The following is a 15,135-nucleotide window of genomic DNA, read 5'->3' on the forward strand; positions in this document are numbered from 1 at the left end:
CGCCAGTGTAGACGAGGATCTTTTTCATTTTAATATGCCGTATTAAAACAAAAACACACCAGTGTAAACAGGACCTTATCTGATATGACCATACCTCCCAGCTATAACTTTTTCTCGTTAATTGCAACTATACCTCTCAAAATGTTCTTTGAAATTGCAACTTTATATCTCGCAATGTTACTTCTACCTCACAAATGGGATTGCGTCTTTATATTCCCAAATGTCTATACTTTTCAATTGGATTTTTTTTTTCTTGTAATTGCAATTCTTTACATCTTACACCGTGACATCAATTTGAATGTTTCTCTCAGAGCACACAGACTTCTGTAGATATTTTTCTATATATCTAGTAATTTTTCCCACAACAATCATGTTTTCAACTGAAAACAATTACACCGTTAACAAGAAAGAAAGAGTCCAACAGTGTTCTGTGTGTTGCTGTAAAAGCTTTTTATTGCAAAGTACAGTAAATGCTTTTTCCTTTTGGAATTTAGAAGTCGAATTTTCACATTCTCGATCTTTTATTCAAAACCAACTTTTTATGGCACTTGAAGCAATGGGTGAAACTCTGTATGCGAGTGCAATAATATCAAAGGCCATTTGAGCAGGGCTGATGGGTGCATGACAATGTTTCAAGTCTGTGCTGCGTAAACACATGAAACAAAAGCTACGTTCACAGGGTATCGAGACGTCACAGGTTCTATCCATTTAGCCACAAAATAAAGACATCGCCTGCTGACATTGTTATTGTTTGAACCATGCATGGCTTATTTTCTCTTAAATTAGAATTTTCACAGAATAACACTGCTTTTGACCTATAATACACTATTCTATACAAAATACAAACAAAACATGAACACAACAAAAAATAAAAACGTTGAAGTGACATTTACACAATTGTACAGCATCTGTCTCATGTTTAGCCTCTACATCAAGGTTCTACTTTACACGTATCTAATCTCTTATCCACATAATACTCAGAGTAAAAATCTGAGGGAAAAAGGTGAAAAAAAAGTCTCTATAATACTCAATTTTTCAATTCCTTTCGAAATTGCATGCTACACATGATAAGGTGCTGAATGGTACTACTATTATTGACAGTGGACACGTGTCTCTCTGGTAAATCTGTCAAATTTCCCCAAAAAAATAAAAATGAAAAGCTGATTGATCAAATTTATCGCATTGAAAAAAAATATGAAAAGGTTGCGTTGACTGTATAATCACTACACCTTCGTAACATTCGGTAATTTACTCTCTCCAATCCAATGTGACTGTTGTGGGTCTGTAAAAATGTTCAATATTTTAAAGAATCGTTATGCAGCTCTTTTCCATACATCCATGGACTTTGACCTATTGTTAAGAAAAAGCAACAAAACAAGTATTTGACTTGTGGGCTAAGTCATAATATAACATTCTGTGACAAACAGAACAAGTTTTTATTCAATGATCACTATAAAGTTAACTTTTAACTCACAACTTGATCAAAATAGCCAATTTGCATCCGGATTAGTTTAGAATAATGTAGGGAGAGGAAATAATGACAGAATTTTACATTTTTGTGTCAACTATAAATCCTTTAAAATGCTCTAAAATCTTTCCCTCTTCCTTCCTTTCCTGACCAAATAATCAAAACACATTTCTTCAAGGCACTCATTTTTATAATGCCATCATTTTTTTTAACCAAATATGGCTAGAAGTCCTTTTATTTAAATAGACGATTGCCTACTTGTGCATGTTGCAGGTTATGAAATGAATGTATTACTATAGAGATAACGTATGAGGAAACGACAGCTGGAGGGAAAAGGAGAAAGACGACTTTCTAGTTGGTTTGCATTTGTGTGCAAAGTAATTTGATCATCTGTATCAATATTAAACAGGTTTCGATCACACAAGGAGACTTCGGCAGAAATTAAAGAACCTTAACTCTTGCTCAACTTCAAGCTATCTGGAAGTAATCGGACATATAACATAAGAAGCCCTGCTTTTTTAAAAGCAGGTAAAACAAACACGTTTTACCACAGCAGTAAACCAGAGAAGAATCGCTGCTGATTTACATGAGATATGAACGCTGAAGGTGCTACTATCAATGCCACCTGAATTCAACCAAACAGCCAGTACAAACAAAAATGGTGAGAGGGCATCCAGTCATCTTCAAACACAGTTCTTTGGGATCATTCTGAAGGCCACAGCGGTAAGAGACGGACATGGGGCTCTGTACTGGAGAACTGGACAATCAGCATTCTGCAGGCTGTGTGTGTGTGTGTGTGTGTGTGTGTGTGTGTGTGTGAGAGCATCTATAAATGTTGTGCATCAGGAAGTTGCGCTGCAACTGTGCTTGTTCTCTTTCAAAAATGCATTAAAATGGATATTTGGGATATCATTAACAGTCCGCAGGAACAGTGAACATGCACCTGAGTGGTTTCAATGATACTCTTAGACCACCTTGGGACAAAATGCATAAGCTAGTAAATGGAGTAAGGTCTGACTACAGGTCCCAGGATAAGTAAAGTATAGTGGGTTAGTGATTATAATCCCTTTCACCTGTGAGAATACAAATGGTCCACAGCAATAACCGTCGTAAAACACAAACCCAGAAACATGCACCTGCTCCAGATGAAAGCAAACTCGAGCTAAAGTGACCTGTTCCAGCTCATTTGTGTTTAGATGTGTGTGCCGAGACCCTGAGCGGATGCTGTCTCACACTTGCATCTCAGAGCTGCTGGCCAATCCCAGCGCCTGCGCCTCCTCTGGCGTAAGACCGTTCTTCAGTGTTCTTCTTACTGTAGAGAAAAAGAAGGGGTAACACTTTAGTATAGGGACCAATTTCACTCACTGTAAAAAAATCAAAAGTTGAGAAAACATAAAAGTTTAAGGCAAACAGCTTCATCAGATTTTTGAGTTTCCTCAACTTTTCGTTGCATAAACTGAAAACAACAAGTTGAGAAAACTCAAAAAACTCCTGAAGCTGATAGCCTTAAACTTTTGTTTTCTCTTTTTTTTTTTTTTTTTTTTTACAGTATTTTTTCACATATTGGCTGTTTATTAGTACCTATAAATCACATATTCTGCAAAACCATATTCTACATCCCTAATACCTAAACTTAACAACTACCTTACAAACTATTAATAAGCAGCCAATCTAGGAGTTTATTGAGGCAAAAGTTGTAGTTAATGGTTTGTTAATAGCAAGAATTGGACCTTAAAATAAAGTGTGACTAAAAAATGAGAGAATGAGAGATTGTGTTTGTGGTAAAATATTTTTTTCGCTTTAAATCTATTTATTGTTTAAATTTTAATTTAAAACATCCAAATTGCTTTTAAACTGTAATTATTTACAAAAATTCATGAAAATTATTTATTACTACAGTATATATTAAACACTATCATTTTTTTTTTTTTTTTTTGGAAAACTAATTATTTTATTCAGCAAGGATGAATTAAATTGACCAAAAGGCGACATGTATAATGTTACAAAGATAAATTGTGTTCTTTTGAATTTTCTATATATCAAAGAATCCTGAAAAAAAGTGTCATGGTTTCCACAAAAATATTAAGCACAATGACTGTTTTCAGCATTGATGTTAATAATAAGAAATGTTTCTTAAGCACCAAATCAGCATAATAGAATTACTTCTGAAGGATCATGTGACACTAAAGACTGAAGTAAAGGCTGCTGAAAATTCAGTTTTGCCATCACTGGAATAAATTACATTTTAAAATCTATTAAATTAGAAAACAGTTATTTTAAATTGTAATAATATCTTGTCATTTTTACATTTTACTGTATTTAGATCAAGTACATTTATTTATTTTATTAGATCAAATACCCTTCAAAACCCCTCCTCTGGAGGGTAAACACTTTGAAGGGATTAGGGCACAGACTCACAGGATTTGCGGTTGGCTCTGGAGCGTCTCCTCTCACGGGGCTGTGCGCGCTGACTAGGGCCCTGAGTGGCTGATTTCACAATGCGTTCCATGATCTCATCCGCTGTATCATTTGTGCAATTAGAAGTGTCTTCGTTTGCAGCAGACAAAAGTGCCGTATGACCTGGAAATGAGACATGAGGAGGAGAGAACTGGTTTCAATATTTTTGTGCCGACAATATTTTTGTACTGCAAATCAGTATCATCTGTATCTCTGAACATATGAATATACCTCGAGTGGCTCGAGTCCGTGTGCGGAGGCCGGGGAGTACAGAGGACGGGCTGTCTCCGCTCTGCAGGCTGGTGCGAAGTACTGCAGTCATCTGCTCATGCTCAGCTGCATCCTCTGTGTAGCCCAAACCCTGTGGCTGACTCTCCTGACCCTCCAGAGGAGTTCCTGCAAACTTCCCACTCTGAGGACAGAAATAATAAAGAAATCAGTTCATCATAAATAAAAATTACACTCAGAAGGAGCAGTTGCATTTTTATGCTTATTTTGTTTGGTTGTGCTAAACATTAGCGCTTTCCATATTATTTACTATTAGTCTGACTTCAGACAAATATGTTTTATATAAATTATTCCAATATATGGTTAAAAGTAATCTCACCACACTCAAAAACAAAAAAATACATATCACCCCAAACATCTTTATTCATAGTGGTTTAGAATATTATTCACACATTAGTCGTTTATTAGTGCATCAAGACTCAAGTCAAAACTCCATATTGAAGGTTCCACATAATCAATGTGGATCAATTTATTATAGTTTTGAATTATTAATAGCAGACTTTTAATTCAAGAGTTGGTCTTGAAATAGCTTTACTGCATCAGCTTTGTTCAACATCATGTTACATTTACAGTAGTTTAACATGCTCTTAACTTCTGTCCAAATCCACATGGAGAAAAAAAAAAAGATTATTGATCCCTGAATCCCTTACAGTCTCTAGATACAGTACAAATTTGCATATGCCATGGTAATACATGCTAAACATTACAAGTCAGTGGAGTCACAGGAAGAAACGTGAAAACCGTCCATGCACAAGTGCAGAAAAGCACACAGATAAGCTACACGCATACCTCATCGTCCTCTTCCTCATCACTCTACAGAGAAGAAATTAAAGAAGTCACGTGGCGGAGATGATGAGCAGGAAATGTTGGGTTGAAAAACATTTTTGGCATTTGGTTTCGCACTTCAAGATTTCGAAACAAATTCCAAAATGTACTATCCTGAACTTCATTCTAGTGCACTAACTCTTTAGTTTATTTATTTTTTTAAATCTGCCAAAATTCTGTCCAGGTCATATATTACCCCAAATATAAATAATGAAATAAATAAATAATGAATAAATTTAAAAAAGCCATCAAGCATTTTTATTTATTTATTAATTTTTTTTGTCTTCACAAGTACATTCTAATGACCATAAAATAAAACAACAAATATATTATATATATATATATATATATATATATATATGCACAAACATGCACACATTAAATATTTATGCTTTTTTTTTTTTTTTTTTTTATTATTACCATGCAAGGATTTTGGGATAAAATATGACTTGGATGTTTTTGCGGATTTAAACAATTTTTATACAAAAATGATATACAAAATGATCATAAAAACAATAATTTAGCAAGAGTCAGCTTTAAAAAAATGGAAATGACAAAAATGTATTACAATAATGAGATGTTTGGGGGTATTTGTTTAACTGCCAATAAACAATGTCACAATGCAAAAATATAATGCAAAATATTACTACTTCCCCCTCTTTTGTTTGTGTTTTAAAATGACCTGTGCACACTGTAGTGAGATTCACCGTATTACTGCATGTGGTTTAAAAAATAAATAAAATAAAAACCTTTAACATGAGCACATATTTACAAGGTGTTCTCAGAACGAGGTTTCAGAAATGTAAACACACATCTTGTTTCTACATAATCCACATGGTCTTATTGTTTTCCAGCAACATGTGTAACTGAACTTCCTCCTTTACCTCAACTCTACCTCTACAGAGCCAGAGCTTGCATTCAGCACTCCTACAGGGACATCCGAAGGTTTGGATTTTCACACAGAGATTGAATTAGACACCCCTCTTAGACTGAGGAAGACCCCCGCCAAGCATAACATGCCATGAAGGGCTATCCTGGCTATGACATCCCCCATGAGAGGCATTAAATTGGCCTCCTGGAGTAACAAATACCCAGGGCAAGTCCAGAGCTACAAAACCCATGACAACAGACTGCTTGGTTTACAATGTTTTATTATTGTAATGCAAGTGCTGAGCGGGTTTTGCGCACCCTGGGGCGGACTAAGAGAAATGGAACATACACACGATAAGAATCAGACCTCACTGGTCTCAAGTGTGAATGAGACACTGGAAACAACTGAAAGAATAATGACTCCCTCTTGTGGTGCAAAGATGATGCACAGAAATTAAGCAGCTTGTTCACTCCTTTTTGCAAAAGGCTCAGAAACAAGAGGGAAAACAAGCTGAGAGCCGAGGGCTTTTTCTGTACATTAATTATGGGACAAAAGAGTTAAGAAAATAGAAGAGTTTTTTTTTTTTTTTTTTGAGTGGATGTTGTGTTGTGTGAAAATGAATAAAAAGTTGATAACAAAAGAAAATAGAAGAGTTTTCAGATCAGATATTTGATTTAAACTTTTAAGACCCCAAAGAACAAGATATTAGTTCGAATGAGAATAAAGGCATGGTTATTTAAAAAAACATTTAAAAAAAAAAAATAATAATCCACTGTGTCATCTGTTGTATTTATTAATGGTGTTATTAGCAGAAATATTTATTTTGGAGAAGATACCATGGTGCTGATATAATATGTCCTGAAAAAGTTTAAAAAGGATTGCTCTAGAAATTAATCGATAATGTTGAATTCGTTCAGATTAGATCAGGTATTATAAACTAACGAAAAAATACTTTTATTAATGTTAATTTATAAATAAACTGTTCATTGTTAATTCACATTTGTTCATAATACATTAACCGATTCATGCAACTTAAAACGTTAAACATGAATAATGATGTTTTATAAATTAACATCAATCTAGATTTATATTAATGCTGTAAAATTCATAAAATCTGAATGGAAATGTTAACAATTTAAAACTTATTGTAGTGTTACTACTTTCCCCTTAATATTAAATGGATAGTTCATCTAAAACTAAAAAAAGTCTGTCATCGTTTACTCACCCCCATATATTATTAATCAAAGAAGATATTTTGAAAAATGTTGTTTGGTTGCCAACATTCTTCAAAATATCTCTGCGTTCAACAGAAGAAAGAAATTCATACAGGTTTTGTAACGAGATGAGGGTGAATAAATGATGACAGAATTTTCTGTCTTAATGAGTTTCTTTCTTCTATTCTCTTCAAAGATATTTTGAAGAATGTGGGAAACCAAACAGTATGTGTCAACCATTAGAAAAAAAAAATACTAAGGAAGTCAATGGCTACCGTCAACTGTTTGGTTGTTCTTCAAAATATCTTCTTTTGTGTTCAATAGAAGAAAGAAATTCATACAGGTTTGGAACAAATTGAAATTTTTGGGTAAACTATCCCTTTAAACTAAACCTTGTATAGTAATCTTGTGCTGCAAGTGTTCACACTCACCTCTGTGATCATTTTGCCCCGGGTCTTGTTCCTCTCGCGGTGATTGGCTCGTTTCTGTTTCTGCTGCAGCACTCGCTCTCGGGTGGTGCGGTACTCAAGTGCAAATTCACTCAGAATCTTACTGAAGCGGTGGATGCTCACCTCTCGTATCGCATACGCCGGGTGACCCAGGAACAGCAGGAATGAGTGAAACCTGTAGATCAAACACACAGGGACTTTCAATTTACCTGACCTTCAGACATCTCTGCAACACCACAGTACAGAGAGACAGCAAAAGACTCTGATACTTTTGGCATCGAGATCATCTGAACAACAAAAAACACAAAATCCAATCCACATTTTTGCAAACCACATTCATGGGTGGTTTAAAATCTAATTAAAAAACAAATGTTTTGAAAAATATCTCAGTCTGAGATCAGATTTCAAGTATCCTTTTTCGTTTCGTTTCGTTCGATTGTACTTGAAAAACAAATCAGATTTGTGCGAACAGCCCTAAAGATCTCACCTGTTTATGATACGGCGATGCACAATTTTAAGGATGATTATTCTCTCTGCACAGTCTTTAAGAAAGTCTGACATGCGCTGCTTAAGGGCTGGTTTCATTTCGTGTTTGGCGATGACCTTCAGTGGTCCCAGGATGCTTTGCAGCGGCGCTCCATCTGACATAGGTTTTCCTGCAGCTGGTCGAAGTCAACCTGAAGAAGACAGGACAACAAAGGCATCTCATAATTGGTCCGTTCACTTCAAAAGCAATGCTTCACTTTTAGCAACAACACATGGAATTATGAAGCCTTGATTTCTTCTTTTGTACACGGCACACTGCCATTGTTTGTACACTGGGGTCCAAACGTCTGAGATGATATTGCAAATATGGGATTTAAAATCTAATTTAAATCTGGAAATAAACTGAAAGTTTTAGTGTTTTGAAATATTTAAAACAAAGAAATGTTATAAAGACAAAATAAGATTCTGCACTATTTCTAGGTCACTAATCAAATATGCACATTTGTGACTTGAACATACTGTATGACTACAAAAGGTCAGGTGTTTTTCCAATAAAGCACAAGATGTTTTATATATATATATATATATATATATATATATATATTTTTTATTTTTATTTATTTTTTTCATACCACAGTAAATATAATGAAAGGCCCAAAACTACATAAAAAAAAAAACTGTAAGTCTACTAAAATCAGAGGTGATGGTGCTGTGGTACTTAAGCTAACCTTAGCAGAGCGAGTGATGGCTCCAATCTCAGAGTAGAGGTCTGAACTCTCTGGAAACTTCTCCACGACGATGGAGCAGACGTGATGCAGTAGAGACTGTTTGTGAACGGTGTCCTTCACCTCAGGAACTTTCTCTAGGTAATTCAGCTCAAAGCCTTTAGCCTGAAAACAATCACATAAATAAAAAGACCATAAATAAACCCACACATTATCATTGATAATGATGACATTGTCAGTCCTCCGTCGTGTGTGTCATGTGTTCCCGCCTCTTGTGTCCATATTTGGTCTTGTTCCTGTCCTTGTTTAGTGTGATTATTAGTTAAGTCTTGTCCAGCTGTGTTTTAGTAATTATCAGTAATTGTCAGGTGTATTTAGTTCCTGCCTGTTTAGTTAGTTTTCGTCTTGTCTACTCGTTATTCCCCGGTGTTCCTGTCTGTGTGAACCTTGTCTTGTCTTGCCCTGTCCTGATGTCACTATTAAAGACTATTATTTTGAAGTATCTCCACGTCTGCGTGTTTGTCGTTCCTCCCTGCTGTGTGCACCGTGACAGACATATTGCTTGTTTGTTTTTAGGAAGCCATATATATGTATACATTTTTAAGCAATTCAATGTTTTATTCTAATTAATTACTTCATGTGTCGAACTGCACGTAAATTTTGGTTGAGAAACTACCCCTTAAAAGACCATTTGCAATTTAGATCATTTAAAAAGCATTAAACCATTCAGTAACAAAACACCGCTTTTTAACAAAACAATTCTGTTGATCAAAACAGTTGATTAAAACAGACAGTATTTAACACAGTATTAACTTTTGTGTATTGAACTTGTTTGAATTGTAAAACTCAGTGTCATTTTTTTCTTTCTTTCATATTTGAATTTATATAACTGCATTATAATAGGCTACATGTGTTAAATTTGTTCATTTTAAAACCAATTCACACCAAATTAGCACATTAATCATGCTACAATAAATAATTAATAAATGTATTAATAATTTATTTTGCAATGTTTGTGATTTTTCTTGTAATAAATGTAGTTTGCTTTTTATTATGCCCTTTTTATTCATTTATTTTGCCTGTAATAATTAAAAAAAATTATATTATATATAGAGGCAAAATAGTGATAGCTATGTTATGATACATTTTGTATTTACTGAAAAATAGGTATCACTTAATTGCTTTAAATATGTGCAGTAAATTTGCCACAGTTGGTCTCTGAAGATAAAAAAGGGGGGTGGGGGGCACAAAAAGTGTAATGCGTTCTGGAATAGCAGGGAAATTTTATATCAGATAAATTTGAATGTGTAAATATGCACAGATGAAATGAGCTCTGATGTGGAAAATCACATGCACCTTGAGAGCATTAGTCACTCTGGATCTGGTCCATCATCAAATCATTTTCTAAAAAAAGGCCTCATTTTGACATTATTCTGATGTAGTTTTGTTGATTAGCATCAGTTGCTTTAAGATAAAAGCGCTTTGAACGTGTGCACAGTCTATGTGCAGCTCCCATGGTGATTCTGACCAATGCTTCATTAACATATGATTAACAGAATCTCAATCCTGTCTGCAAGTCTGCGATCGAGGCACGACAGAGCTGGGAATGGAGAAATCCCCACGGACGTGACATGACTCTCGCTGGCTTTGTTCTGCTGCCCACTTTCAATGGCTTACGGTAACAAAAGAAATTTCATGCCAAACTCACCACCTTATCAGGTTTATCTCCATCAGCCTTTTTAACGTTATTAAGATCTAAGCGAATACAGCAGACAGACAGAAAGAAATACAGATGGAGATGGAGAGATTCGGGGGTTGAAAGAAGAGCTGTAGAATTCGCTGGCACTTACATTGGTCCCATTGAGAAAGTTGCCAATAGCTAGCAGAGTTGAAAGGATGCAGCGCAGCGTCTTATTCTTTTCTAATTGGTCCATTCCCTCCTTCAGGTCCTGTAGTGGCTCTGCTACTTCCTGAGAAAGAGAAAAGAATGGGTTTTTAAATAAATAGCCTCTGGGAAAGAATTTTGTAGACCGGCGGCTTTGCTTCAAGATTTGCTGTCGCAACACAATACTAAAACTGTTCATCTTATAATAGAAAAACTCAAAAAGCCCTAACATTGTTCTAACAACAACAAAACATTGGATTTTGTTGTATATTAATGCTAATAGATTTATATACTGTAATGAAGTGAAGTAATAAAAAATTAATTCCTTTTAATATTTTATTCTGCAATGACATTAAATTGATCAAAAGTGACAGCAATGCCATTTATAATATCACAAATGTTTTTAAATATTGTAAATGCAGTTGATAATTTTCAAAAAATCCTAAAAAAAGTACGACGGTCTTCAGGAAATTAAGCAGAACAACTGTTTTTAACTTTGAAAATAATAAGAAATGTTTTTTGACCACCAAATCAGCATATTAGAATAACTTCTGAAGGATCATGTGACACTGACCACTGGAGTAATGGCGGTTGAAAATTCAGCTTTGACAGAAGCAGAAATAAATTACATTTTGAAATGTATTGAAGTCATTCAAATTTAAAATTTAATTTCACATTATTAGTTTTTACTGTATTTTCAAAATATATACTACATCTAATAAATGCAGCCTTGCTCAGTATAAGACACTTTCAATAACACTTAAAAAAAAACCAACAACAATAACAACAACTTTCCAACCCCAAATCTTTGTGTATTAAGGCAGTTTTTTTTTTTTTTTTAATATTAAGGTAAATAAACTCACCAAATGTGTTTTTATAGTTTAATTTGTAAATTTATATTTCTATGATTTCAAGTTCTCTGCCAATAATTTATTATATAAAACTCTTGTAATTACATTTTAAATCCATATTTAATGCAGTCATGATTGCATTTTCCTTTGAGTAGTTTGTTTCATGGTTTTTGAAGATGAGGACATGTCAAGCAAACTGTATACAGTATGTCTGATCCAAATTATACATGATTATATTAGTTAATTGCACTTTATTATTTACATTTAGCATTGATTTCTTTCTGCTATCCATCAGACCTGCCACCCCAATTTTGGGCCACAACCTAACAGTTAAAGCCCCTGCTGACAATATAGTAAAGGAGAGGTTAAAAACAATTGGCTCCAAACCACCATGATGTCATTTAATTTGTTTACGTGGGTTAACAGAACATGAGGCCAACCTTCTCTAAAGCGTCATAGTCCATCTTAAAGGCCCAAAGCTGCAAGCGGGCGGACAGCTCACTGATGGAGGACAGAATGAGGAGGAACTGCTCTGCGCTGCCCAGCGGAGTGTCAGGGTTCGCCAGCTGGGCCTCCTGAATCTTCTGCGTCTCCTCCTCCGTAGGAATCATTGTCAGGATTTTCTACGAAAGAGCACAAACCCAGCAGGGAGTGTTAGTATCACTGTCAGAAACCGTTGTATATGGGGATTCGCCCCTAGAAAGGCATTTGCTCCATCGATCATGTGAGTGCTGATGAATAACAACACCTGGAAAGACACGGCATTACTCAAAAATGTGGGAAATGATGAATATTTCATTGCTATTTCATCTGCTATGGGCATATCCCGCCATTGCACAATTGAATAATTGAATAAAAAAGGTAATTTCTCCTGACCAGAACAAAATATCTGATAAAATCTTGAGAAACATAAATTGCGGTTGTCTGTGAGAATATAACACTCTCTGTAGAGACATAAAGGGTGGAGAGAAACACTCTAATCCATTTTTCCCATGACGAAAGATAAAAAATTACAGATTTTATGAGAAAATGGGAGCTCCATTATTCACGTTGATATTGAGACATTTACCTCAGATCTGTATCATGGGCTGTAACAGCCTAAATGAAGCATTTTTCTAACCTTTAATCTTTGAGATGAATTATATGGCTGCTGCCAAAAATGCTTCAGTTTTTGCAGGAAATCCACATAATATTTAGAGTCGCCGGCCAAACCAACTTGCTAAACATTAGTTTTAAGGGTAAAATCTATTGGTTTTGCGGAAATCCAAAGTAAATGTATATGCTCTCAGGGCAAAGAGGTTGAGTTATTTTGGACACAAGCTTTGACTCAATGTTTTTGGTTTGCCAACTCGACTTCAGCCTGTATGTCTCTGTCTTGTTGAACACAGTTGTAGAAAAGCATGTATTTTAGTAAAAATATGCTTTCATGTAGCAGTCTGGGGATGATCATAAATGCCTGAATGATTGATGTAACAAGAGAAAGAAAGAGAAAGCGAAAGAGAAAGAGAGTGAAAGTGAACCGTAGAGGGGTTCAAGGAATATGTGACTCACGTGGACTCAAAACAAGGTTGGTATTAAGTACAGATGTGTTTTCTGCATGGTAACCTGTCTGGCATTCTCAGGATTAAAGTGCAACCATGCATTGTACTAGCTTTATATCTGAAACGTATGTATTGAGTTTTATTGTAGCTTTTCTTAATAATTTCATCATGTCGAATTTGCTTCATTACTTGTGGTTGATTTGGCATAATTTGCGAAACGGAATGTGATTTTAAACCGGTGCAGTATTACCTCTATGCCCTCTTTGCTCAAGGCGTACTCGTCAAAGTTGAGGATGGCTGTTTTGATGGTGCGAGGAGGCGGCAGGACCGTCAGGCCAATGTTGATGGCGTTACTTCTTTTGGAATCCAGAACGATGATCTCCTGTCGCTTCCCATCTGCTGCCGTTTTCTGAAATCAGATATATAAACAGATCATCAGTTATTCATAGTGATTGTACTTTGAGTGGTCAAGACATCAAGGAAGTTAAACTGTATTCAGACAAAACAAAACACAAAAAACAAAACAAACGCCCATAGTCTATGACTTTGCCCAGTGAATTTGTATTTTAACAATTTCAAACGGTTCACACACATGCATCACAGGAACGTCTTAAGATTTTTGTGATTTTTAATACCAGATCTCAATTCATATGTTTTGAAGGACAAAAATGTGGTAAAAATGTGCCATTTAAAAACTTAAATGGTACTAATATCATGTCTAACATTTTACACATCAGTTAAGTAATATTATCTCACTTTATGACACAATTAAACAATACCATCACACATGTTGCCTAAGCTGAAAACCTGTTTAGATAAAACTGTTACTTATGGTTCTTGAGTCTGATTTGCTGAGAGATCTTGTCAGCCATGAGATATTTTACCAGTATCGCCACGGGACTCATTTCACTGTTTGTATCACTCCGCTTACACCAAACCCACTATAATTTTACAAATACTACTTTTGTTGTTTCACAGAATGTAGTTTTAAGAGTTTTTAGGCAAGAATGCAGTTGTGTGAACTTCAAATATGCAGTTTATTAATAAAGATAGCCCCTATTGAAAATTATCTTTGATGTTTTAGAAAAGGATGCATTAATTTGATCACAGAATCCTGAAACAAATGTATCACAGTTTCCACAAAAATATTAAGCAGTACAACTGTTTTCAACATTAATAATAATAAAATAGAAGTTTTTAGTTCCCACAACAAGCCTGCTTTGCCCATCACGATACTCATCTATTCTCCCACACCTAAAATGAAATACGGATCCTTCAGTCTGTTCTTACTCTCACGCTGGCCACTGAGCTGAATAGGAAAGGAATTTCTTTAATGTGGATAATTACCCCAAAAATGGCTTCCTGAGATATGAACACAAAACCGGGATATGTTTAATGTTTACTCGCCGAAAAGGCACGCAAGCACCTGAGGGCTATTTTGGGACTTTGATGGAGAATGTTTCTGGAGGAGCAGAGCCATGATGGTACACCGTCTGCTGCCAAAGAGGGGGAGAGGAGGGGCTCAGAGGAAAAAGGGAGGGAGAATGGGTTGAAAATGAAAAACAGCTGGAAAAGGTTGCTCAGAGCAGAGAGGAGAGGAAACCCCATGCAGGCCACATTTCTGAGACACCATCTTAGAGCAAACAAGCCAAATAATATGACAGATCTTCATCTAAGAACATCAATTCATCTCCAACACTTAGAGCCTGTGATGGTTAACATCAGTTTTCATTCTATCAGGTCAGGGATTTATCTTTGTACATGAAAAAGAAAGTACATGAAAGAATAAAATGAACTCTGTAATACAACCTTGAATGATGGTGCAGTTCATGTTTCAGTGTATAGCACACACACAAACTTCGAGATCCTCGTAAATGGCTGTATTGATTAGGTTAAGAATGTTTCAGCCAAGCTATGACTTGTGAATTGACTTTGTTTTGAGTGGGAGCAGGATTTGTGGATCCCAGAAAGCACCTTTGATGAAGCTTTTAGGTAATAAAAGGAATCCATCATAGCCAATCAACCAACCTATTACCATTCTGACCTACATTCTGCAGCTTTTTTTTAAACACGTG

General features: G+C 35.3%; 1 protein-coding gene across 1 annotated transcript in view; it reads right to left on the reverse strand.

Annotated features, from left to right (window-relative positions):
* Nucleotides 1-431: 431 nt before the first annotated feature.
* fhod3b (formin homology 2 domain containing 3b) overlaps nt 432-15,135 on the reverse strand; it is a 181,231-nt gene continuing 166,527 nt past the window's right edge. Inside the window, 10 exon segments of the mRNA XM_058746369.1 lie at nt 432-2,780; nt 3,887-4,048; nt 4,157-4,337; nt 7,555-7,747; nt 8,060-8,180; nt 8,183-8,249; nt 8,787-8,948; nt 10,634-10,753; nt 11,960-12,142; nt 13,311-13,469. Coding sequence (XP_058602352.1) covers nt 2,698-2,780; nt 3,887-4,048; nt 4,157-4,337; nt 7,555-7,747; nt 8,060-8,180; nt 8,183-8,249; nt 8,787-8,948; nt 10,634-10,753; nt 11,960-12,142; nt 13,311-13,469 — 1,431 coding nt within the window. The 3' untranslated portion in view covers nt 432-2,697.

Source organism: Onychostoma macrolepis, chromosome 16, assembly GCF_012432095.1.
Source record: "Onychostoma macrolepis isolate SWU-2019 chromosome 16, ASM1243209v1, whole genome shotgun sequence".
In the NCBI taxonomy this organism is placed as follows: Eukaryota; Metazoa; Chordata; class Actinopteri; order Cypriniformes; family Cyprinidae; genus Onychostoma; species Onychostoma macrolepis.